The sequence below is a fragment of the Onychostoma macrolepis genome, chromosome 11, assembly GCF_012432095.1.
Source record: "Onychostoma macrolepis isolate SWU-2019 chromosome 11, ASM1243209v1, whole genome shotgun sequence".
In the NCBI taxonomy this organism is placed as follows: domain Eukaryota; kingdom Metazoa; phylum Chordata; class Actinopteri; order Cypriniformes; family Cyprinidae; genus Onychostoma; species Onychostoma macrolepis.
Genome location: NC_081165.1, coordinates 19,065,361 through 19,092,167, shown reverse-complemented (window position 1 = coordinate 19,092,167; position 26,807 = coordinate 19,065,361). Strand labels below are relative to the sequence as shown.

Here is a 26,807-nt window from a genome sequence, read left to right as displayed (position 1 = left end):
ACAGTACAATCCTTTTTGAAGAGAGATGCAAAACTGGTTTTGTTTTAGGGATGTTGAATTCCCGCCACTCAATGTGAAGGTACTCGGGTTTGGTATTTTTCTTGAAAACAAAGATTTTGAATTTGTTATTAATTTCCTGGTATGTTTTGGGAAGTTTTTTATTCACAAGTGCAGATGGATTAAATCTAAACCCAACTTTATCCAATGGTGTAAAGAGGTAAAACTCTTATATAAATCGTTAAAATTTGTTAAGAATAAAAAAGCCCAGAAGTCTTTTTTCTCTGTTGGATTTGTATAATTTAATTTAAAAGCCCTTTTTGTTGCATTTTATTTTTGAAGCATCCTATGTTCTTATTTTTCTTTCTGGTATAATTTGGTTTATTTTGACACTTTATTTTGTTGTTGTTGTTGTTCTATTTTTGGTAATGCTCAACCAAGGCTGAATAAGATTGGATTTATTCTGGAATGTGATTAGGGTACAACGGGGCTAAAGGCCCACCTTAAGAAAAATTGTGCTATTCACTGCGCCTAAAATGTATAATTGCAGAAAAAAATATATACGTTGTATTGAACATATAATGGAGCAACAGATTTTGTGTGAAAATAAATAATTCAAGTTATTTTGTTTAAAAATCGTATAAATGTATGAGGTGCCACACGGTATTGATACAAATACTTCAGCTAAAACAATGTTTTCTGGTCTTTTTTCTGATCAAAATAATTTTAATAAGTAAAGATTTTGAAAGTATTGAAGGAGATCCAATAATTGAATAACCTATATTTACAGCAGTAACAACAAATTATATTTCATTATATGATATGATTAATATCATGTTTTTAAATATGATGGTTTCATTCTAAACATGGTGATTATCTCTAATATGGACACCCAACCTAATATATGATATTTACCATCTGAATCCAACCATGTCATCAACAAATGGGAAAGTCAGGAATCTATTAATTATCATGTTAATTACTGTACCTTTAGCCCCAACAGCAGGGGCGCTTTTTACCCCAAATACCATACTTTTACATATTCTTTCATTATTTAAAAACTGTTGCTTTAATTATCTTAAACAAAATTGAAAATCAAAGAAGACCTTTGTCTCAAAATATATGCATTAATTTTTAGCGATTTTCATTTGATACTTAAATCTACAACATTTTAAAAACATAAAATATTAAATCAAGTAAGCACAGAATCAACTTTGCGCTGCTGCGCGCGATCGAGTCAAAGATCAGCCAAATCTTCACGTGCATCTTGAAAAGCGAATGTTCTGGAAAGTGCTAAACCATGTTTTTGTGCCATCTAGTGGTTTAGATGAAATAATAGCAAAGAGATCAAGAAACAAGGACATGAGCCTCATTGTATTTCAAATTCTAATGGCTTTATTTATATATAGATATTTGTATATATGTATATATAGTTTATATAATAACTTTGACTTCAATTGCTTGATTATCCTTTTTTTCCCCCATTTTTGTTCTGTTAGATTTAAACGACAGGACATAAAGAACAAGGCATTCCACATGATCATATATTACAAAAAAGTAAAGAAAACTTGAATGTGTGCACATCACACACATACATAACATAGATAATACACTTGCGTTAGTATAAATAATGAAATATGGGCATGACTGAATTCACTTCGACAAAAGAAAGCAAGCGTACAGAGAGAGAAACGGAAAGGAAAAGAGAGAGAGAGAGAGAGAGAGAGAGCGCATTGTTATGACAGCTAAGAGAAGAATAAATAATTCATCATATTTTAATCCAATGAATCTGTTGCATAGTTCGAAGCAAGCAGAACTGACATTTCAGTATGATAATGATTCTCAAAAAAGCTAAATGAAAGACGGGCTCAAAAAAAATCTAGATTTTTTTTTTCGCCAATTAAAACACACACTGACTGCAGACACCGGTCGTGACTGTCAGATCAAGATCTTCTCTAACACACACGCGCACATACTTTGTTGTCTGAATCCAAAACATACTCAATTGTTCACTCCAAGTGTGCATTGACAATTAATGAAATGGTAATTCAGCTGCTTATGGTGATTTTTCCCATTCATGCAGCATTAAGATTGACACAGCTGGGTCAACATTACATGAATTTAGCATGGATCAAAATGAGCTCAACTCACACTTTGACAATGGAAAACAAATCAAGTGTACACTACTTTCCGATAAGAACATTTTGAGTCAACTTATCATCATTAGACACAGATTCGGTAACAGTGTATCCTCCTACTGTCACCTTATAGCCCTTAAAACTACATTACATTAGGTGAGCACATATTCTCTGGCATCTTAGAGAGACTGTAAACACATACATGACACTAGGACACATTGGGCTTTTTAAATTCACCAGTCGACATTTTCAATTCAATTATGCAAAATAAATGCAAAACATATTCACTTTCAGTTGGAATCAATTAAGGCCGCCACACTTTCCCAAAACCAATGATCAAAGACAGAGTTTTCTCATTTTTAATCAATTACTCAGGACTAAATCAATCAGACACAGTGGTGCAGGTTGTCCATATGGTCCATTGGCACTTCTGTGATCCTAGAGATGTAAAAAAAATAATAATAATTCACAAAACACTACATTTCTGTAGATGTAAAGTGACTGTAAACAGATTGTTTTCCAACATTTTATCCCTCGCTAAGCAAAGCCCTTGTCCTTCAAAGAGATCTTATTCAGTAAAAGTAACAGAAACCTAATTTGGATAGCTTAAGTCATTAATGACATGATTCTGCTTATGATGAGAATAAATGGTAATGATGTGCTTTGATCTAAACTCTTAAAATGAATGGTTCCGGGGGGTGGTTCATATGATTACCATAGAAGAACCACTCTGGGTTTCCTGAAGAACCTTTCAGTGAACAGTTCTCAAAAGAACCATCTTCTTCTGTAAAGGCCATTCACACAGAATGCGGTTTAGCTTTGTAAAATGTGAGAGTGAGACACATGCAGTGGAATGGTGAAAATGAAAGACGTCGTTTTCTTTTGTTGAGCATCATAGTTTATTTTTTTGTCAAAAGTCGAACCCGGCCCTTACTTTACCTTGAGCACTGCATTTTTATAACACCATGTAGCAAGTTTACACACAAAAACAATGGGATTTAGTGCGATGTAATGGACACATTCTATGTGAACGGCCTCTTAGTATGAAGAACATGTTAATAATCAAAAGAACCTTTTGTGGAATGGAAAGGTTCCATGGATGTTATGGAACCATAGATGCCAATAACCTAATTTTAAGAGTGTATTTCACATGCATTAATAAAAAAAAAAAAAAAAAAGATAGCTACGTTTTTGGATTGATGACTGCACATTCATTGGCTAATTGAAATAGCTAAACCTACCTTGTATGAGTTTATTAAACAATGCTCTCTTTCTCTCAAAGCCCTCAAATAGAGGAAAAGAGTAGGAATAAAGAGAGTAAAGGGAATCAGTGCATTTCAGGAAAGTGAAATGGGGACTCAAGTACGACTGTTGCCTACCTTGAAAACGCAAGTCCTTCAGCTTTACTGCGCTAGCATCTTTCATCTTTGATGGATCATGCATGGATGAGAGAGAGCTGTCTGGATGGAGTCGGTAACCCACACAATAAGGTGATGGAACATCAAAGCTCGTACCACTCAGCAATTAAGCAGTTCAATCAACAGCCACTGCTTATGGCTATAAAAGTAACGAAACGAAGCCAGAGCGAAGCGTAACTGGTAAAAAAAAGACCAGAAATTGTTCAAGCACATACTCTGGCAGTCATTCCCCAATTCCCACGCCCCAGTAATTAGGAAATTTAATGGAGTAGTGCTCTCTCGTGATGTCTAGACAAGAAACGAGATGCTTTCATCTCCTCGGTACGAAATGTTCTTCTCTGAAACAGCATCGAGTCAGTGTGTGTTTCCTTCACGGAGTCTACTGATGCGAGTGTGCGTGCGTGCGCATGTTTGTGTGTCACATTCAGTCTGGAAACAAGTAAACATTTGGGGACGCCTCATTCCATATGTAATCATGCAGAACATTGAACACATATATTGAACAATTACGATTTTTTTTTCCAATGCAGTTTTTTTTCCCCCCAAGTACAGCGTGGTTTAAGCTACACAGGACACTAAAAATACCAAATCGCACCAGGTTGTACATATTGCTTTGAACCACCAATTTGTTTATAAGTAATGCATGCCACATCGATGATATTATGTTTATACAAAAATAACACCAGTATATATTACTGTTTCTCATATGAATTACAGAAATCAGATGTTCTATTGACTGCTTTCCCCGCAGTCAAATACAATTTTCATTTCACTCAACATCAGATGTAAATGGACTAAATATATGCAAAATAAGTGGTTATAACTTAATGTTATATTCCAGTTTTAAAACAATCTTTTATTTACAGCTGTGGTGTATCATTTCCTCCCGTCCCCAACCAAGCAAACAAGAACTGTCAGACAACTTCAGTAGAGTAGTAATGCATTAAAATTCAAAGTTATTGCACGACACCTTGAAGCGATTCTCAGTTAACACAATGCGAGAGAGAAAAACATGTGCAATAACAAATTGTTCTAAAGAGCTATTAAAGGGAACCAGAAAAGAAAATGAATGACAATGTCTTTGATCGTTTCCCCCTTTTTTCTGCATCCATTCTGATCAAGTAATGAAAAAAATAGAAGTGAAGGGGGCATATTTTAGATCCTCATGGGAAAGAAATATCCAAATATGGATGAAATCCAGTTATAAGTTATTCCAAATGAACAAGAACAAAGACATAAGTCTGTACAATGCGAAACTTTGGCAGAATTTATATAAAGCTCTAACTGGAAACCGTTCGACTGCTTCCACATCAAGTCAAATACACTTGTACGTTCATGTAACATACAGTATGTATGCTTCATTTATATCCAGAGCTGCGTATGACAAAAACTTTTTCACAAAGACAAATCAAAGTTAAATGAGGACAACACAGAATACATACTGTAATAATCTCTATTTTCCATAGCCGACACTTTGCCACTTTAATGGGTGATACAGAAATCACACAGAAAATAAATTATGCTTTATCAGTCTAAAAGAACATAGAAGTTGAGTTCGAAAACCTCAAAACCTTTCATTAACATATCCCACTGTAGTCCAACATTCTAATTAGGTGGCAAATCATAATATTTTACACACATCTATCTAGGGCAGCAGGTTTAGAGTACGCTATTCGGGATAAGGCCATTAAATGCTCACTCTTCTGTTGACAACTCCACCAGACCCCTTGACTTTACAGTAAACACTTAACTTTCTCAGCTCGGACACCGCATGTGGTTACAAACATGGCATAAATATTTATATATATATAAATATTTATATTTATATTATATTTATATATATATATATTTATATATATATATATATATATATATATATATATATATATATATATATATATATATATATATATATATATATATATATATATATATATATATATATATATATATATATAAATAAACTGCAGTATGTACTCAACTGCTTATTTTGCTAATTTCTCATGTCACCAAACTCTCTGGCCTATACACCTATATTTATATATTTTCCCAAAATATTAAAAAGTACTTAATATAAAAATACAGAACAATTGTAAAAAAGGAACAAAACATTGAGTTTTATATGAAATTCATGCATGCTTCCCCACAATAACATACCATGTTCCACTTAAGCGAAATAACAAAAACTGCCAGTAGGGGGAAGTGCAGCATCAGCCGATTGCTGTGGAACCTTTCCGTAAACATTAAAGTGGTCCATCTAGGTTGTTTTGTTTTTTTTCCTTTTGTCTTTAGGCAGTGACTCTCTGTCTGTTTTACGAATTTGGTTGGAAATACAAAATAAACTGCAAAAACAATGGGATATAAAAGAACAATCTATAAAATATGGCTCTGAGCAAGTAGAAAAAGGTGTAATTTGAGGAATCCATCAAACCTAGATTGGTATGAGCGGAAGGTCGGTCTATGGCAGTAGTATGTTTCAGCTAATAAAAAGCACATGTCGTTGAGGCCGCACTCTTATGAAAACAGTCCAATCTAGTTTGTCATCCAGGTTTCAACAGAGCTCACAGGGTCCAACAGAGGCCCTTGCCACATGCTATTGTGTGTTAGAGTGTGTTTTCTTTCTTTTTCTTTTTTTTTTTAAAAACAGCAAAAGCATGCTTACTACGTGCAGTATCCTTACCCTCACAGGCTAAGTTCAGGGATGGGATTTTGGAGCTCTACCAGTGCCGTCTGAGTAACTTGGAGCTTATGTGGAGCACAGCCTGATGTTAGATAACGAGAACACCTAACTGCAGAGCTGAGGTGAGGAAAAAGACTGGATTTGAAAGTACACACATACAGAATCACCTCTATCGCATTTTTTTTTTTTTTTTTCTAAAGAGGAAATAAGGAAAAAGAAAATCCTATTATTAGTCGTTATATCCCATAAAGGTTAGTAATACAATTCCCATTCCCATACAATCAGACACAGATGAATCTAAAGACAGATACATGCACACTATGATGAGGTGCTGTACCTTCGATAAAGTACTTGGTCAATTAGCTGGGCATTCGTTTCGAGGCAGATGAGCATTAAACAAGAGACTAGAGATGCCCATTGGGTGTGATTTCGATGAGATGATGTGTAGGGTGACCCTCCCTGCCCCCTTAAGAGCCAATCAGGTATTCTTAACTCAGCTAACGAATAAGTTTATTATAGTCTTTTATTCTGCTAACGTTCACTATAGCAGCCTTACATCTGTACATATAAAGTGATAGAACACCCAAAATGAGCCTAACAGCATCGAATGTGTCAACGTCTGAACATGACATGAATGTAGTGTCTGAACCACTTAAAACGTCCATTAGAGAATAAAATCATTTTAAAAACTAAAACAACATGGGTAGCTTCACTGCCATGTTTTTCAAACCACCGTAAAACAGAGAAAATTAAGAGAGAGAAGAAAGAGAGAGAAATCTATTCGAATAGCAACTGAAGTGCATGAATATAAATCGCCTGTACCAGCAAAAAAAAAAACGAGACAAAACGAACAAAAAAAAAAGAACTATGTAACTGAGAGTCCTGGGACAAATAACAAAAATGATTACAGCATCACACAAGACCAGAGACGTGACAATATAAAAATGAGAAAAATCACAACTGTAGAAGAGATAAAAATGCCAGTGACAGGCTGAGAGAGGGCGTTTGCCGCAGCGTCGCCCTCTAGTGTGTAAGTTAGGCCATGCGTCACATGGGCTGCAGCACAGCCGCATGTACTTACAGAGCGCTGCTGCTGCTGCCAACACAGTGCAAGTCGAGAGGGGCAGGGGGGTGGGGGGTGGGGGGTGAGGGGATCGTAGTCGCCCCATCGGCCGCTGTAGGTGCTGCTGTCTGTCAGATGTGCATCAGCAGGGCTCCACCGGAGGAGTGGTGCACAGGCTTTAAAAACAGAACAAACAAAACAAACAAAAAAAAAAACGATTTCGGGACAGGAGAACGATGGGAGGTTCACACGGAGAATTCATGGCTGTGAAGAGAGCGGCCCGGTGGTTCGCCGCCACCTCCGTTTCTGGAAGAGGAGGGGAGGTGCTCGATCTCTACACAGTCCTCGTCTATCGTGGGGACGCGGGATTCCTCCTCGGAGAGGGGTACAAACTCAGGGTGGGACATGAAGTTATGGATGGAGCTTCTTGATTCTGGCTTCTCTAGGCCCTCGTATAGGGAGCTACGGAATGCGTTCACCACCTTAATCTGCAGCGAGGAGTTGGGAGACAGAAAAAGAAGAAGGAATTAGTGGGATTGCACTGGCAAGGGGTCCGCTTCAGAGCGGGATGCGCTGGATCTGGAGGGGAACAAAAATATGGTCAGTGGTGGGAGATGATTTCATTTCCACAATAGCACTCAAGCTCCTTACGAAATATCAAACAAACAAATAAAAACCAACACAAAAACAACAGCACAGACCTTTGAATAGCGAAACTGGGATAAAATGAATACAAACCATGACTGTGATGCAATTTCCTATTTGGGGCGAGTGAATGAGGAAATCAGGCATAGCATAAAACCGTAAGTGGGACACATCCATATCAATCACAAGCTTCGAAACGGTACAAACAAAAATGACCACAATCACAGAACCACTGCAAGACGAGATGGACATCCAACCAATCTTTGTTCAATAAGATATAGGAGCCAAAAATGGCAGATGTTCAGCATCGCTTTTGGGTTTATGAAAGCCTGTCAGTAGGGGTGGGCGATACAGCAGTCAGAACGCTACACTGGTAGAAATGGTCAGCTGCAGAAAGAGAGTATTGTGTAAAACGCTGCCGCATGGTAAAAAAGAAAAGTGCCAAATAACTTGTGGTAATTACATTCAGGAAGAAAAGAAGGGAAGTTACTGTTGCTAACTCAAGATTTCCTACAAAGGTTTTCTTCAACCATGGCAAGAAACAATCACTGAATTACTACAGTGAATATTAAATGACATCTGGATTAACTGACTATTTATAGCCAGGAAGTGCCACTAAAAAGGACGCTACACTTCATTCACAATGCCAAACTGGGTTTATAAAAAGTTTACTTCAGAACTGCTTTTAGTTGATTTTTGTTTGAATTAATAAAAGCAATGCTAAGGAGACTTTAATAGATTTTTAATTGATTAATTACTTGTTGCGTCGCAATGCGCATCAAAAGTGGCTCAACTCATCATCTAAAAGTGTGCATTTTTAATAGAGGGCAACTGCCAGGAAAAAGATCCCATTTATTTTCTCCACAGGGAAATTGATTTTGAACAATCACTTCTGAACTATTAAAGGCAGAGCTACTGTTGAAGCCACCAAACCACATTAATAATATATATATATATATATATATATTTTTTTTTTTTAAATAATCATGTTTAACATGGGAGTTCCTGGTTAAAACTACACAACTCATGATTCTGCAAAAAAATAAAGTCAGGTGTTGTATTCTTTCAAACAAATGCGTATTTTGCAATAAATGTAAAATACATATTGTTTTACATTCAATCGATATCTTTAAGTCAGTTGTGTTATATTTATCCATTGTTTTGATTGTCATTCACAATGCTTCATGAGATTTTCAAATACTTTTTCTTTGAATTAAATAACATCATAAATATCAATGTTCCTCACACAAACCTACTTCATGGCTTTAGAAGTAGTCTCATGGACTATTTTCATGGTGCTTTTTAATTTCATTTTCTGCTTAAACACCCACCCCTACCAGTAGGAGTTCTGCTTTTGTAAAAGAGAGTAAGACCAGTGAAGGGGTGAAATCAAGAGGGCATGGAGAAGAGAAGAACTGTCAGGAGGTGGAGAGAGAGCAGAGAAGATGCTGTCAAATAAGTAAAACACACACGCATGCACACATGTATAATAAAAAAAAAAAAAAAAAAAAACAAAACAATTCCGATTCCTGGTTTTAATGCTTCATAAAAAGCACTTATGAGTACGATGGTTATAAAAGTCTACAGACTTAATATGCAGACCAATAGAGAGGACGTCAGAGTCCTTTTGAAAGGTATGCTGCTTTACATGCAGGAATGCCAACAGAAAAGTTTGTCAGGTCATTTTGTGATAATGAGTTTTGACAGGCCATTGTGCGTGCATAAGAGGGATCCTTGATCAGCGCTGTACAGTTAAGTTACCATTCCCTTTGCTTGAGGATGTCATTTATTTTAATATGAATTTGAATTTTGTGGAAATCACATGGCCATTTTTTTTTTTTAAACAGTAAAACGGAAGGTTTTTTTTAACTCGAGTTTAGAGTTTTATAAACTCTTAGGAACACAAGTAGACAGCATTAAAATGCATAGCATGTGCATCCAGTTCTTCAAAACATATGCTCTGGGTCTCTCAGAGACTCTCTGTGCTGTGTGGTAAAACGTCAGAAACTAATCTTGCTCTATTGCAATTTTTATGGCTTCAACCTTGAGAACCATCATAAAGACAGATGTGAATTGGAGTAACTTTTTTTGCGAGGGTCCGGAGGATTTTCCCCTTGGTAACAAACAAGTCTGAAGAACCCTCTGCCCTGCCAGCTCAGCCAATCAGCAGTGGCTTGGTGTGTTCAATCCCTGTTTATTTCTCAGGTTTACATTCTTGTACCATGCAGCTATGTCGGTCATGCTTTTTCTCCCGATTTTCTCCTCCAAGCCAGAGTGAACCTTGCATATAAAACCAAGCTGCATGTCAGATCGTGTCAAAGTGCTCGACTATGCTGTGATACCTGAAACTGATCTCACTGCATCCTGGAAGACAACAGCCTTTATTTTAAATCGGTCTAACTATTTCTGCCTTAGTTTAAAATAGCAGAGATGAAATACCAACGCACCAACACAGAAGGGACAGGAAGTGATCAGAAGAACCGAATGTATAAAACGAATGTCTGCTAAGTTACTAAATTCCATCAGCCTGTGAAAAATGCAGGAACAGCAGGCTAAAGTCATTTGTGAAGCATCTACTCTCTCCTCATAAATTCTCACAGACCTCGTCTTGAATCACTAATTTGGATGACTAAAAAGATGACTGTAGACCTAAAATTATATTCCTATGGTACAAAACTATAAGTGCTCACTTGTATGGTGGCAATAATAATTGGTTATTATGGCTAATATTATAACCATATGTGCAAGCAATACTACTACTACTACTACTACTATTTAAATTACATATTTAGTAATTCTCATATAATCTGATTTGAGCCTACCATCTACTGCATTATCGACAGTAAAAACCACTCTGAACACTTCACATTTCTGTAGAAAACCCAGTTAACATTTTAATGCACTGCTTGGCAGGATATAGCTGGAATGCATCTGTCCAATTTCACATGGTTATTTTAAAAATGATTGAACCTAATTGCACCTTTAATTTCCTACCAGCTGTCTGTATATTTGGATTGCTCCTATCTATGGTGAAATGAACCCTCTGACCCTATATCTGCCTTGAGCATGAACACACACTTTCAGATGTGTAATGCAAAAAGCACTACTGATGCAACCTAAATAAGGAAAGCAGGAAAAAACAGCCCATGACTCATAGTTCCTTCCAGAATATCAATGAAGAGAGATGGAGACAGAGTATAACGTGTCAGAGCAGAAGACACAAGGTGTGATGAGGGGGCTGAAAGCATGGAGTGTGAGTGTAAGGCTGCAAACGAAGGAGAGAGAAATACAAAGAGAAGAGTGCGATTGAGTGTGTGAAAGCAGTTGTGAAAAGAAGGAGAGGCCTGGTGTTAAAATGAGAGAGACTGTGCTGGAGAAGAGAAAAAGAGGGCGAATTCCACAGGAAAGGGAGCATCATTATGACCCCTACTCGCTATAGGGAGCACTCGGAAGGGTGTAGGGCTCATAAGTGCATTCACTACATCATAAATAAATCTGTTACTTTTCTAAGAAATCCTTAAGATTCATGTTTATAGCTGTAATGATGCTGTTGTAAATAAAACTGGGTGTTACATACTGCAAATTTTCAATATATTTGAAAACAGGGTTATTATTAGCTACTGTTGCAATTAAAAATAAAACTATTAAAAACAGGTTTAATTGAAATAATTCTGAAATATTATAAAACATGAATATTTTATAAATTAATAAAAAAATAGAAAGATACTTTAAAATGTTGCCTTGTTAACTAAATAGAATGTTTAAGGTAAACCAATACAATACAATTACTGTTTATTAAACTACTAAAAATTAAAACTGAATCAACCTAACTAGTACAAAAAAAAGTTGAACACGAAAATACATTACTTTTAATAACAACTATAATAGCATGTAAAGAAAACTAAAATAACGCAGAGTAACTGAACGCTTAATCCCAGGTAAGATCTCAAATAGGTCTAAAAACCTCAGATTTACTTCTATCACATGCACCATTTGCTAACAGCCTTTTTAAAGGGTCCTCAGTAAAGCAATTCAGTTGCTCACTTTTATTTGTAACGATCCTATATGTGGCGTCCCATTCAAGGGCGTAAAAAACACCATTTGGAATTCGTCCAGAGACAGGCAGAGAGTCAGAGAGGGAAGGCAAGAGTTGTAACGTGACTGAAGTACAAAGCATGAGTGGGAAAAAACAGGAAGTAGCGTGAATGGCCTGCATCTGTCTCTCTGCCCGGCGGTTCATCAGACAGTGAATGTGCCGTGCAGGTCAAAAACATAAAAGGCTGTGTGGAGATGCATCGAAAAGAAATGACTGACCAGAGTAGCACACTGTGTTCTGTGGCATTTAACCCCACTCTGTTCTAGCATAGGAATAGGCTCATTGAGTAATTTGATGCCAGCACTAAAACCAGTTTTCAGGCTTCGACTGATCATATGTTCAGATCTAACGCTTCGTCCTAACTAGGTGTGACATGTCGAGTTTCAGATCTCAGGTAATTTTTCTTTCATCGCTGACAGCTAAATGCTGAGCAAAGTGACAAAATGGTAAACTGAGCATATTTGATGTGAAATGTGCAGCTATTTAGAGCTGCGCTGAATTTTTCTTCAAAATAAATTACAGAAAAGTGTGCACATCCAACCCAAATTGCAGCAAACATCTATATCTGCACACTGACCTTATTGCTCCAACTATGATAAATATCATACAGCAGAGTTCATGAAACACAAGCAGAATCATTTCTGTGCAAAATGCTTGTAAAACATTTGGATAAATTGTTGCAATGATTTGTCACAGATTACTTATCAGAAAGACACAGACTTTAATTCTGATTGCATTTCATGAATGTGGCTAAATGTGTTGATATTTACTTTGTTTTGGCCAATTAGATATCACTGTCTGTGGCATTAGACAGAAAAATGCATTAAAAATTGCAATTGTAAAATGTCTTGCTGAATGCCATTGTTGATGGATGCAACTTTTACATGGAAGATATTTTTGTATTGGTATGTCGTTTAACCATTCATTGTGTCAGGGGTAGTTAGGACACAGTGGTTATGAAAACTGGCTATAAATCAAATAAAACCGAATAAAGTAAAATAATAAAAATTATTCCTCCTAATGAAAGAAACTAAATAATTAAATGTTTGGCCATCCTGAAAAAAGAAAGGCGCTGGTAACTCACATGCAGATATCAACAAGACTGTCTGCATTCAAATCACACGATGCATTAGTTCAGGCATTGAAAGAAATGCAAAGTGAATGAGAAAGAGACAGAAATAATGAGTAGAAGGAGCTTTAGTTGGGAGATTGTGAGGACAGACTAAAATAAAAAGGAATGAAAATGAGGAAGAGAGATAGGAAAAGCAGTCTAAAAAAAGGGTGGTTACTGATTTACTGCAGGATGACAGGCAGGTCATGAAAGCATTCAGCATTGCCATCATGCAACAGCACTACTAGTTTGCCGGTGTGTTATATGGCACTCACTGCCTGTAGTAGAAGAGGAAGCAGGGGCGGGCGGCCCAGCAGCCGCAGCAGAGTTGGCGGACAGGGAGGAAGAGGAAATCCCTACATGGGTGGGGCTAGAAACAGTTTTTGCGTCGTTTTGCTGGCTGACCACGGAGGGCTGGCGACGCAGGGCCCCAGGCACCGCCGTTTGGCCCGTCTGGAATGTATAAACCACGTCCATCTGCAAAGAACAGGGAGAGGACGAGGGGAAGGAAGAAAAGGAAACAGAGAAAGACAGAGACCAAAGGGGCCAAAAGGAGAGGTTAGAGCAGATAAATTTGTTATTTGAAAGAGAAAAAGAGAACATCCCCTCATCCCACAAATAAAAAGTTTGGTTAGTACTAAGTGAGTCTGGCAGGAGAAGGGCTGGCACAGGAAGATAAAAAGGAACGTTTTATGTGGAGAACTATTTTTTCCAGGAGAAAGGAAATGCTGTGAAGATGTCCGTGAAAAGAAAGGGAGCACAAAGGAAACTAGCTCTATGAAGTACTGATGAGTATGAATCGTACGTGTGCCAATTATTTCTTTCTTTGTGTACCATTAACCATGCATGACAGATATAAAATAGAAATCCATGAGGATTTTAAAAGTGGGGTGGTGGGATTTTGGGTGAGGGGAGAGATAAGAAGCTAATTAGTTGAATAGTGTTTTTGCGGTCAGCTCAACAGCTCGTGATCAGGAATAAGAGCGAAGGGGTGGGAGGAGAATAAGAAGACTGTTCAGGCCTCTTTTTCATTTGGGCTTGGAGGGAAGTCTGGTAGAATTAGCAGGGACGGTGATCTGAAACCACAGGGGGTCCGGACGTATCCAGGGCACATACACATTAGAACTCTCCCTTCCCCTTCATACATTACTGCCCAACTGACTTACTTAGAAGACAAAAGAAGATTACACAATGAAAATGAAAGTACACTACTTCAGACTGTTGAAATTCAGGCTAATATGGGAATACTATAGGAGAATGTTAAATTAGAATGAGTTAAAATAAAATGTAATAATAATAAAAAAAATTAAAAAAAACTCAAGTACTTGTCTTGCCTAGTAGAAAATATATAAAACCGATGTAAAAATACATCATATACATTTTTTAATAATTTATTTAAAAAAAGGCTCATGCCATTGGCAAATAGCTTTTTTTTCCTTGTGTAAAGCTTAAAACTTACGGAATTAATAAATAAAAATAATCTTGTTTTAAGGAGCTTTAAAAAAATATTTTAAAATGACAAAATTATATACAATTATTTTTACATTGTAACAAAAATTAAGTTGTTTTTGTTTAATTACTGAAATGCTTTGCATGCTCCCAGACTATTACATAATGTATTACTAAAAAGATGAATTAAAACAGATGTTTTGTCTTATCTTCAAAACAACTTTTGCAACAACAAGTGAATTAGAGGCGATTAGATAAAGGGATAACCAAATGTTTTCAACATCACTTTGTAGGCTGTTAATATCACTTCACATTCACTTCAAACCTTTTTTTTTTCACTAACACATCATATTGATCTTTCACTCCAAAATATTGATTCCTGACTCCCAAATGATATGATGAGAGCTGTAACAAAGAATGGAGAAAGAACAACAACAAAAGAGAAAAGGGTTTAAGATGATCCCATATGGCAGCATGAATTCCCCATGACCTGGCGCATAGCTGAAAGGCAAATTACACATTTCTTAACGATACAGAATGAAAACAAAACTAAAACGAATGTGTTGTTTTCAGAAGTGACAGGAAGCAAATCTACAGGGATAAATCAGTGTCTGTGGAATACACTGACAATCTTTGGTGGGTGGTTTACCATAGTGTTTGCTATAGAACATTCTTAATAGGCACAGAACGCCCTCTCAGAAAGATCGCCCACCAACACACAGACACTCCTGGAGGATCCAGATAAATACATCTGTGAACCCTCTCATTGAATCCACTCATTGTTTGTGAGCTGCAACACTGTCATGTATGAAGGCAATGGTAAGTGAAAGGAGGTCCTCCCACACGGCCTCCATCAACAGAGCTTAAAAAAAAAAGAAGAAAAAAAAAAGTCTGTTCCCAGTCGTTTCCTTGCACATCTTCTGATGAATGTGAGCGAATGTTGCTGTGCAGTCCCCAGTTATCTCTAGGCAGGTTGTGTATATAGTCAGAGAGACATGGGTTGCCCCACTGGCATTTCAAGAGTGCCATCTCTAGGGCACATAGTGCTTTTCAACCTGGGAGACCCAAGCAGCTCAAGTCTCTGCTTGGTCTTAAGGGAGATGCTTTTCCACAAACCACTAGGGTGATATCTACACAAAAACAGCCACCGGCTATCTAGAATGTTCACTAATAATGCTGTTTTCAGCAACGTACATGCTGTTTGAAGCATATAGACATATATAGACACAACAGTTTGTTCTGGTTCTCAAATCTGATTGAGATTTCACAATTTTGTATCACTCCACTTGTTCTAGCCAGGTCGATCTATGTTTTGTCTATCTAGTGTCATGATAGACGCCCAAATCCACTATAATCTAAAAATAATACTGTTTTGTGTCACGGAATGCAGTTTTAAGGATTTTTTAGGCGAGAATGTGCTTGCTTCGACTTAAAATATGCAGTTTGTTAATAAAGATCAGTTCTATTTGAAAATTTGCTTCAACGTTTTCGGAGACAGGATCTCAAGTGGTCCAGCGGCAGTTCAGAGCTCATTACAACCGCAGAGAGCGCCTCATTGCGGCCAGATCTTCTGGAATTTACCGCTGGCTCTGATGTCTCTATAGTGGTTAAACACGAGATATAAATTCATGTTGGGTAAATCTGATGGCCTTTGGTCTCATTAAACTATTATTTGTTCCAGATCAAATAGTTTTGGCAAAAGTTTATCATGTTTATGTAAGTGCCTTTGCTTACGGTTGACTGAATTGCCTAGCAACTTTTATGATGGCTGTTGTTTTTTATTATTAAATATGATTATTCAATTATTAGTATTTTATATAAATAATAATAGTATTTAATAGTGTTTAGTACTGAGACATGGTGGTGTGTTCGTGATGGTGATTTAGTTGCATTGTTCCGCCATTAGATGGTGACAACAGTGTTTTTATGAGACTTTTACTTTGAAAACACTTCTAAACGGAATATATTTTTACTTACAACAACAGTTTGATGCAGCTAACAAATGCACTGAGGAGCGCTGTCATCAGAAATCAATGAAAGGATATTGACGTTACGACAAAGATAGCGCTTTCATCAGTGGACATTCAAACTTAATTGTAAGTAACGTTAGGAGAATGAGACGCCTGTCTCAGATGCAGGTAATCACAGTCGCTCAGTCCATCTCTCTCTCATAATGCTTATTTTACGTAATACAGCAAGCTTTTACTACAGTAATAGGAAGCTTTCAATGAAGCTTCGTTACTAGCCCTAAAGTGACGTTTTGGAATTAGTAATGGAGACTGGGGATCATCTGTTTAACTGTCAACTTTAGATTTAAATCCGTGGCAGAAGAAAGTTTGTTCTGCACAAAAGGGGGCTTTTAAAGATACTACCGTTGTTGTTTCTAAATTATTTACACACTCGTGCCGTTGAACTGTTGTATAAACGCAATATTCACACTCGTAGACGTAAGATATGGCTGTATATTGTGTGATATTGCTCATATATGGTACCACTTAAAGTGAAAAAACAAAGTGGCATAGCAACTGTTAAACATATTGACAAAGGATCAAAATGGTCAGATCAAAAATACCAATAAACCACACATTTAAACAGTAAGCTGACACATTTTCTCCAATCAACATCTACAGTGGCAGAGTTGTTTATAGGTCACTGCTGTTGTATTTAAGCCATTTCAATTCTCTCCTGGGACACCTGCTGGAAGAGACAGGAAGGAGAGAAGCAGCAAAGATCAACTTACCTGAGTCTGGATGCGGTTGAGTCCTCTGAACCATAGGATCTGTCCCCTGCGCAGCTCCATCTCAGCATGGTCAATTTCATCTCCACCTTCGGTTAGCACCTCCTCGGCGAAGTCTTCTTTGGGGATGCCATGGCCAGCCTCTTTCAGGAACTTGAGGCGGTGTGTGGGGACTGCAGAGATGAACTGGAGAATGAGAAGAGACGGGGAAAAATGGGGTCAAGTGATGGCAACTGCAGCTCATCTAATAGTCATTAGCACAGTGGTTGAGATTATGAATGGCTTTCCGAGAACAGGAAGCTGGGAATGTGGGGAATAAATGCAAAGATTTTATGAATCATTATGGCATTTGACCGCAAGTTCTTTGTATGTTAAAAAGCAAAAAGTCCTTTTAGTGAATGAAATTGAGTACAAACTACACAGAACATGAAGCTTGTTTGATTAACCATCAAAATGTTCCCCAATTTTGTGATTAAACTAGTCACCAATACATTAATACTAATTTACTATTATTCAAAGGTTTGGTGCCATTTGTGGTTCATAAACTTTTATTCAGCAAGGATTCATGAAACTGATCAAGTGACAGTAAAGACTTACATTGGTACAAAAGGTTTGTATTTCAAATGCAGTTATTTTGAACTTTCTATTCATCAAATTATCCTGGAACTAAAACGTATTACTGCTTCCACAAAAATATTAAGCAGCAAAATTGTTTTCAACATAATAATAATAAATGTTTCTTAAGCACCAAATCAGCACAGTAGAATGATTTCTGAAGGATCATGTGACACTGAAGACTGGAACAATGGCTGCTGAGAATTCAGCTTTGCCATCACAGGAATAAATAATTTTAAAATATATTAACATAGAAAATGGTTATTTTAAATTGTAATAAAGATATGATTGATCAAAAATACAATAAAAACAGTAAAATTGTAATAATATTAAGATAATTCATTTGGTTGTAAATTCACAGATTTTAATCCCCATTTTATGTTTGTTTGTTACTGAAATGTTTAGTTAAATGCTGAGTGTTTTACTAGTCGTATTTAAATTTATCATTTCTCTCTTCAAGTTGTCATTTTGATTGGGATCCTTATCGGTTTTGTGCCACATGAGTACTGCTCTGATTGGAAATAAATTATGCAGTTATACATTTCAAAAGACATCTATTTAATTTCATACATTTAAGCCACCCAAGGCTTACATGTAGATACCTTTCATTAGTAACTTTTCTGGTAGCTAAATACTTTGTTTTAAAGAGTTGTAATTTAACCTCTTTAAATTTGAAAGCAACGGTTTCAAAAGGGAATTCCCAATACAGATACACACACATGCCAGTCTCTACCACCTATAGTAGCTCTAAAATAGTTCTTTAGTTATTTCTGTACAATCCCCTCTCTAGGTGCCTCTGTTGACGCTGTTTGACTTGAGACATCACCAAGACAACTTAATACGTAGTGGGTAGAATGCACGCCGCTTTTGCTCCAAGTTTAAGTTCCCAGCATCTGGTTTCTGAGGCTGCACGTGTGTACACGCACAAACAAATGCTCGCATGCACAAACACCAGCTGAGAAACCCAGTAGGAAATGGCTTATGTGTGATGCAACTGCCAGAAGGAGCAGACGGCTTGCAGCTCTAAAGGCTTTATCCGTATTTGATAACTTCCCCGGCCTTTTGATGACCTAACACGACGCATCAGTCCTGCATACAGAGTTTTAAATGTACGGTAAGCATGGAGGTATGGAGGCAGAGGACCGACCTTGTGCTGCCAGGTTGATGATAAAGCTCATAGCTCTCCGCCCTTTTTCTAAGCTGAACTTTGAGATGGCAGCAACTGCACTCTGGAATTGTGCCTGCCAGCCTCCCTCGTTCCCTCCCACAGGTTTGAAATCGTACACAGCTTCACCTCCCCCTCCCCCTCCCCTGCCCTCCCAGTGGGATTGAAAAGAGAACTAAAGATGTTCCACATCACCCACGCATGTGCATTCTGCCATGATGTTTTCATTATTTCACCACTTCGAAGCATGTGAATCTCTCACTTTGTCATTTGTAAATGCACTCATCTGATGCGCTTCATCAACTCGCTGTTTTGCTTTTTTTTTTTTTTTTTTTTGCGATTAGTGATGAACAACGACATACTGTAAGGATTTGCCTTACCTGGCCCCAGAGCAGCTCACCAACTCCTATGAAGACACACCAGAGCCACTGATCGATGGTGAGGGCCGTGCAAGAGAACGGCTTCCCTCCAAACTGCACTATGATTATCTGTAACAAGGTGTATTCCATTAGTCCAGCTATACTGCAGTAAAGCAATACAGTAAGCCATGAGAGACTGAGTTACAGCAATTTCAACATGGTCAAGGGGTGTTGTTTGGATTACTTTAAAAACTGTGCAGTTGCAGCGAAAATAGCTGCGACATATGGCCTCGGGTGGATTACTTTTATAATAAAATGGTAACAGCAACAATTAAAATTTAATTCTTTTTTTTTTTTTTTTTAAACATTTAAAAGGTCATTAGATACAATCACTATTATCTAACATAAAATTAACATTGCTTGAAAAGTATCTAGCTTTAAACATGTCAGTGGTCGGTTGCATAAACTGCTCAGACCAGTCTTACAAGTTAGTAGTCTAATTGTTTCAATAAGACCGGTGATTTTTTTTAAAAGTCAGTTACGTAAAAACGGATTGGTCTAATTTGAACCCAAAAAGAAAGACTGATTACCAGACTATTTCAGTGTTTATGCAACTGAACACTGTAATGCATCAAATGTCTGTATCTTGAGGGTGACAATCAGCAGGTTAAGCAGTTTACCTGACCATTTGATGGGGATTGTTTTTTATTTTCTTAAAAAAAATAAAAATAAGTTTCAAAAGTTTCCCGTTTTGTACCCTATTTGTGGAAAGAGTCTAAGTGTAGCTAAGCAGCAACTTAGCACATTAATAAACAATTCAGTCGACATGCAGTGACAGGATTGTACATATGAATGGTTGTGTTTTTTTACAACAGCTTTTGAACAAGCCAAAACTATGCCATTTTATGAAGATTATACAGGTACATTTTTTTTGTAACATTTCAAAAAGTGAAACTTTCATATATTCTAGATTCATTACATGTAAAAGTTTTTTTGTTTTAATTTTGGTGATTAGAGCTCACAGCTCATGAAAGTCAAAAATTCAGTATCTCAAAATATTAGAATATCAAGATAAATTTCCAAAACAGAAAAGTTAAAGTTCTTTAAAGTATATTCATTTATGCACTCAATACTTGGTCGGGGCTCGTTTAGCACAAACTCAAACACAAAAGCATCAGTGAGGTGTGGCATGGAAGCGACCAGCCTGTGGCACTGCTGGGGCACTATTGAGCCTTCAACTCGTCTGTATTGTTGGATTGACTGTTTCTCAATCTTTCTCTTGAAAATATCCCATAGATTCCATATGCGGTTTAGGTCAGGCATGTTGGCTGGCCAATCAAGCACAGTAATATCATGGTCAGCAAACCACTTGGAAGTGTAGGAAGGCGCTAAAGTCCTGCTGGAAAAGGAAATCAGCATCTCCATAAAGCTTGTCAGCAGATGGAAGCATAAAGTGCTCCGAAATCTCCTGGTAGACGGCTGCATTGACTTTGGACTTGATAAAACACAGTGGACCAACACCAGCAGACGCCACGGCAACCCAAATCATCACTGACTTCGGAAACTTCACACTGGACTTCAAGCAGCTTGGATTCTGTGCCTCTCTAGTCTTCCACCAGACTCCAGACCTTGATTTCCAAATTAAATGCAAAATTTACTTTTACCTGAAGAGGACTTTGGACCACTGAGCAACAGTCCACTTGTTTTTCTCCTTAACCCAGGTAAGATGCTTCTGACGTTGTTTCTGTTTCAGAAGTGGCTTGGTAGCCCTTTTCCTGAAGATGTCTGCACGTGGTGACTCTTGATGCACTGACTCCAGCTTTAGTTCACTCCTTGTGAAGCTCTCACAAGTGTTTGAATCGGTTTTGCTTGACAATATTCTCAAGCTTGCAGTCATCCCTACCCAATTTCTTCCTTCCAGTCAATTTTGCATTTAACATGCTTTGATACAGCACTCTGTGAACAGCCACCCCTTTCAGTAATGACCTTCTGTGACTTACTCGCTTTAATGAATTTCAAATGTAAATATTATAATATTTTCAGATATTAACAAAAAACTTTTGAAATGTTTTATTTTACGTGTAATGAATCTAGAATATATGAAAGTTTCACTTTATGAAAAGTTACAAAAATTGTTTTTTCATGATTAATTTTTTTAGATGCACCTGTATAGTCATATTTCATAAAGACATTGTGTGAGATGACACTTTGATAATTTTATGTAATGTATATTTCTACATTTAATTTAATTAAATTTTATACCTGCAGAACAAAGGTTCCCAGAACAACGCTGCAGAAAATGGGGTTCCTGTAAATTCCCTCAAACACGTTCCTCTCTCCGTGGATCTTGCGGGCATTAATCTCATTGAAAAGCTGCATCATTACGAAGACATTGAAGATTATGGTGTAGTGTTCAGATGGCGGGGAATGCAGAGGAGTGTTGCGGCCACTATCAATGTTGAAGAACTTCTCACCTTTGGGCACAGAAAAAAAGGTTTCCGTAAATAAGTGATAAGTGAAAGTTTAATATCTATTTCAAAAAGTCATAGTATTGTATGTCAGGAGGAATACTGATCTCAATAAATACATGCTACTGTTAAATAAAAAAAAAAAAATTACAGTCAAATGTAATGTCCACTGAGACATTCAGAGTATTCAGACTCTGCTGAATGGGGTCTTCTGTGCAGCTGTTCCTTAACCCAGGGGCATTGTAAACTTGTGATAAACTTGTCTAATCAGTTGGCAGCAGTACAACATGGGAACATTTACAGAGAACTCTTCTAAAGCAGTGTGACATGCTTTAGGGTTTTAGGTAGTGTCTGTGATGTGATCTATTGCACTGTAGGGAGCAAATACCGGTTTATTACTGGGATGTTTTCACCTTGAAATTTTGAGTTGGGACTCTTAAAATGGGAAAAAAATTCCAGAAAACAAGACAGTGAGATTTTTGCTTTTATAATAGCAAGGGCAACATTTAAGAGCAGAGTCTACCAAAGTTGCAATAATAGTCTTACATTTTAACTTCTATATTCACAAAAACTCAAATGTAAATTGTATTAAAATGATACATTTAAACGTCATGTCAAGACATGCAGAGAGACAAACACTCAGATCCATTGAGATTTGAAACGAGCGTTTCACAAGATGTTTTTGAATGTTTTCCCTAAAATATCCAATACTGACATTTCATGGTAAAACTTACGGGTGCTTGAGGCAAATTATAATGCTTTGAATACTACAAATATAAATACTTGTTGCTAAGCAACCATACATTCCAAACACAAGATGCAATTGAACGTATGCACAGAGTGCTATTTAGAACTTCCAGATAAATATAAGCCAGCTCGTAATCTTCCAGTGAAGCTCATTTTATGTGCTAGATATAGGTAGAGACTCACAGAAACTTCTCCTGCCTCATTCTTATCAGAAACCGAGAAACTAAATAATTGCAACACCATAAATAATGATAGCGGAATTAACACACTGTTTTATGTTATTAAAGAACATATACATTTATATGCAGAGTCTGGTAATCCGAAAAGTACCCACACGTAATTGTACATTTAAATGCTGACAAACAAACACTATCGTAACTGTTTAGGCAGTTAGTCTAATCTCTTAAATGACATCGTAAAGGTATTCTCGATAATCATATTGATTATTGAGCCATGAATATGAGCCATATCATAGCCATGAATACATTTTTAAAATCGTATAAAATTTTAAAGCCTTTATTATTTCTCATCACTTTGCAGTAAAATTCACTTCATTAAATTCTCTTTATTACGATGTTCAGTGTCCAGCAGCAGCATATGTGCCGTCAGCACAGCTGAAGAGTTCTGCGTTCAAATGCAAGCAATAGGCTTAAGCTTGCCGCAAAGCACCGGCAAAAGTAATTACCATGAACATGTCAGGAAATAGTAAGGAGATATTTGAATTATTTACTAATAAACTAGTGTTTTCTGAGTCGGTGTCACAAGGATGAAGGTGCCGACCCTGAATTGCCCTCTCCTCATTAGATGCGCCTTTAGAGAGAAGTGCATCTTTACGGATTATGATTATAATGAAAGAGTTTTTGTTTTCGATTTGTTTTATTTCGTTAAGTAGTAATTTAAAGCTTTCTATAGATATGTTTATCATGTCTGTGAGGCTTGTATTCGCTTAGTTTCGGTTCATTTTTGTTTTTTCATTTTTGTGAACTTCATCCCGATCGGGAGCTGTATATGCACGTGCACTCATCTGTTTTCAGTGCAGTTAACCTCTCGTCGCTTCGTGTCATCTTCCCACTCATTAAACTATGACAGGTCCTTTACTGCATAGAGACGGGTCACTGCGACACTCTAAACTATGGCGCCATGTGCTTTTTAAAACCAATTTCATAGGTTTCACATTATATTGTCGGCTCAGAAAATATGTAAATGCATATTCCCGGTAGCCGCAACTGTATCCCTTCTAACAAATCAGACAGGAGGGTAGATTAACATCGGTGGACTTAAACTTGAAAAATGGTGTGTTCCACAGTTGAAATAAAATACTTTCTGATGTTTATGTTCATATCGTGCTTTAAGTAAATATGAAAAGATGATCGGTTCACATGTTTGAACTGTGGCAATACAGTGATCTGTCACTCACGACACACTGAAGAGCCACAAAACGGTATTTATTGTTTGAATTTCTTTAAAAATGACAATTTAAAAGCTGAGGGTCCTGAGATCTTGTTTCATACCAGAAGTATCCTCTGTCGGTGTGTTATCAGTTTCCTCTTTGCTCTGCAATGTATTTTTCACTGCATATTTTTCTGTGTAGTGTGAGAGCGGCATTGTTTGTCGGTCATAGCAACAGTAACTAAGGGTGGGCGGGTTTTGCGAACGGTCAATTAGCCACAGTACCTTCCCACATGCAAAGTTTGATGAGTTTTCACTATAGTTCAAAGTGCTATAAAAAGTAAAAAATAATAATTATTGTTGTTATTATTATTATTGAACCAAATTAATTTGGACTTCATGAATACCTTTCACCAGCAAAAAAGAAAAAAAAGAAAGCCTCTTACCAGCAAAGAGAAGAGTAAATGTGATGACAAGTTGGTAAACAGCATGACCCAAGATGTTCTTCATCATAGTTCTGGAAATGAGTGGCTTGTCTCGTCCGTAAGGTTTTCTCAGCAGGAGCGATTCTGATGGGGGTTCCGTTGCCAGAGCCAAAGAAGCCAGTGTGTCCATAATCAGATTTACCCACAACATCTGAACAGCTTTAAGTGGAGAGTCCTGCAGACAAAACAAACTGAAGTGAGACTCTACAGAAAGGACATTACTACAGTACTGTCATATGTAATGTAGTTAGGCAGGGACACAAGACTGGCCGGCCCCGTATTAGCCAAAGCCTGGCACCAGTACTAAATGGCCTCAGAATGTTTCTGTAAATATAAAAGCTAATTCTCTTAGCTTGTAGAGTTCTGTTATTATGGCACATTATGATGAATTGTCTCCCACAATGCCATGCTTAAAATACTCTTGTGTTTATTACTCCCGAAACCCAGCAACTTATTTTTGTCTTCTGTAGTAGACTACATATGCTAATTTTAAATTCATGATATTTATCTTAAAGAGGACATTCTCAGCTTTTTTGGTGATTTGGCCAGGACGACTTCCTTTCATTTGTTTTTTAAACCGTCTGATAATTAACAATTTTGTGTCTTAATGTTTAAGGAAGGAAAACAATTACATCTATTTACAAATTTACTATTTACATATATTTATATTTGCAGCACTTTTTTTACCTGTAGCATCTAGCCTGATTTTTTTCATTTTATAAATGACTAAAGAGTGTGAAATATCAAAATTGTCAAAATATGAAAGTTATTATTAGACATTCTCTCCCCTCAAGATTCATGTTTCTTATATCGAAACACTAAACAATTATATAACAACATAAACCTATATGCTGGGTCCCAGGAAGTTGTCAAATTATGTAAATTTACCTGTGTGATGCAGGCTCCAGTGAAAGCAACAATCACAGCCACCACATTGACAGTTAACTGAAACTGTAGAAACTTGGAGATACTGTCGTAGACATTACGCCCCCACATCACAGCTTTGACAATACTGGTGAAGTTATCATCGGTAAGAATGATGTCAGAGGCCTCCTTTGCAACATCTGTGCCCGCAATACCCTGTAAGACAAAGAAAGCAACTGCTTTTTAGAATACCTGCATAAATATCAGAGCAGTCTACTTCATGAATAACTTCAGATGCAGGTTCATTCTTGGGAATGGAATGGTTCTTGTTAAAATGAAAGCTGAAAGAAAGAGAAAACCTAACTGCAAATCAAAAGAATTTTAATTAGGCCTTTTCTTGGCTTAGGATGTGTTTTATATAAAGACATTTAAGCTGAATGAATTTTCGGAGAAATGACCAAAGTGGTAGTTATGTAGGCACAAACAGCACAGTAAACTGATGACCCAAATTAAACCATCTTTGACAGCTTCAGGGTGTCATTTACTATGCCTGCCCTCATCCTAACCTAATGTCCTTCAGTCGGCAGTTAGCACAATTGCACCAACTACTGCTTTTGAAACAGACACTCTTAGACTTAGACGATATATAAAGTGTTTGAGTGAGAAATATGAATTGCCTGTCTTTAATTCACTGCATATAAAATGCATTGTTGAAAGCACATTAATATTATCATTGCTTAAGATGTGGAGTCATCTGAGCAACAAGCAGGGGTGAACCACTTATCAGCTAGTACAGCATGTTGCGATGATGCCCTGAGGCATTCTGGCTTGGTGCAGAGCAAGAGATACTGGGCAGGGATTAGGACGCAACCTCTGCGGTTATTAAAGCAAATCATGCTACAGTATATCATTGGCTGCCAAAACCTCATTGAACCAGCCAGACACTCATCCGGCAACTGTCTCTCACAATAAAAAGACCAAGTGGTCTAAAACAGGCGATCAAAAATGGAGAGTATATGCACAATGGATAAAACCAGTATTTGTAAGAAAAACATCAGTGATACTGTTATAGAGGGAAAAAAACAAACAAAAAACAAAAAAAAAAAACAACACGATTTACCATAGCAAAGCCAACATCTGCTTTTTTAAGGGCAGGACCATCGTTAGTGCCATCTCCAGTCACAGCCACCACCTGTCTTGTTTCTCCAACTGTGCTATCAATGATGCCTAAAAGACAACAACACAGGAACTGCCTCAGGGTAAACCAAAAGATAAGTGACAAAGGGCTCACAATAAAGAGAGAAGACATCAGCTCCCCTTCAGTGGGGTTTCAAACACTGTGTTTTATAATTTGAGCTTAAATAGTGATGTTATCAGTGAA

General features: G+C 37.1%; 1 protein-coding gene across 6 annotated transcripts in view; it reads right to left on the bottom strand.

The window, feature by feature from the left end:
* Window positions 1-1,369: 1,369 nt before the first annotated feature.
* Window positions 1,370-26,807, bottom strand: part of atp2b4 (ATPase plasma membrane Ca2+ transporting 4) — a 118,683-nt gene continuing 93,245 nt past the window's right edge. For 3 of the 6 annotated variants that reach the window (XM_058791994.1, XM_058791997.1, XM_058791995.1), the window contains 7 exons: window positions 26,547-26,653; window positions 25,451-25,642; window positions 24,524-24,737; window positions 21,736-21,947; window positions 19,495-19,602; window positions 17,338-17,520; window positions 1,370-7,784 (listed from right to left, as the gene is read on the bottom strand). In XM_058791994.1, coding sequence (XP_058647977.1) covers window positions 7,542-7,784; window positions 17,338-17,520; window positions 19,495-19,602; window positions 21,736-21,947; window positions 24,524-24,737; window positions 25,451-25,642; window positions 26,547-26,653 — 1,259 coding nt within the window. In that variant the 3' untranslated portion in view covers window positions 1,370-7,541. Of the gene's footprint in view, window positions 7,785-13,423; window positions 13,626-17,337; window positions 17,521-19,494; window positions 19,603-21,735; window positions 21,948-24,523; window positions 24,738-25,450; window positions 25,643-26,546; window positions 26,654-26,807 lie in introns of all 6 variants that reach the window. The other 3 variants (XM_058791996.1, XM_058791998.1, XM_058791999.1) reach the window with 2 other exon arrangements.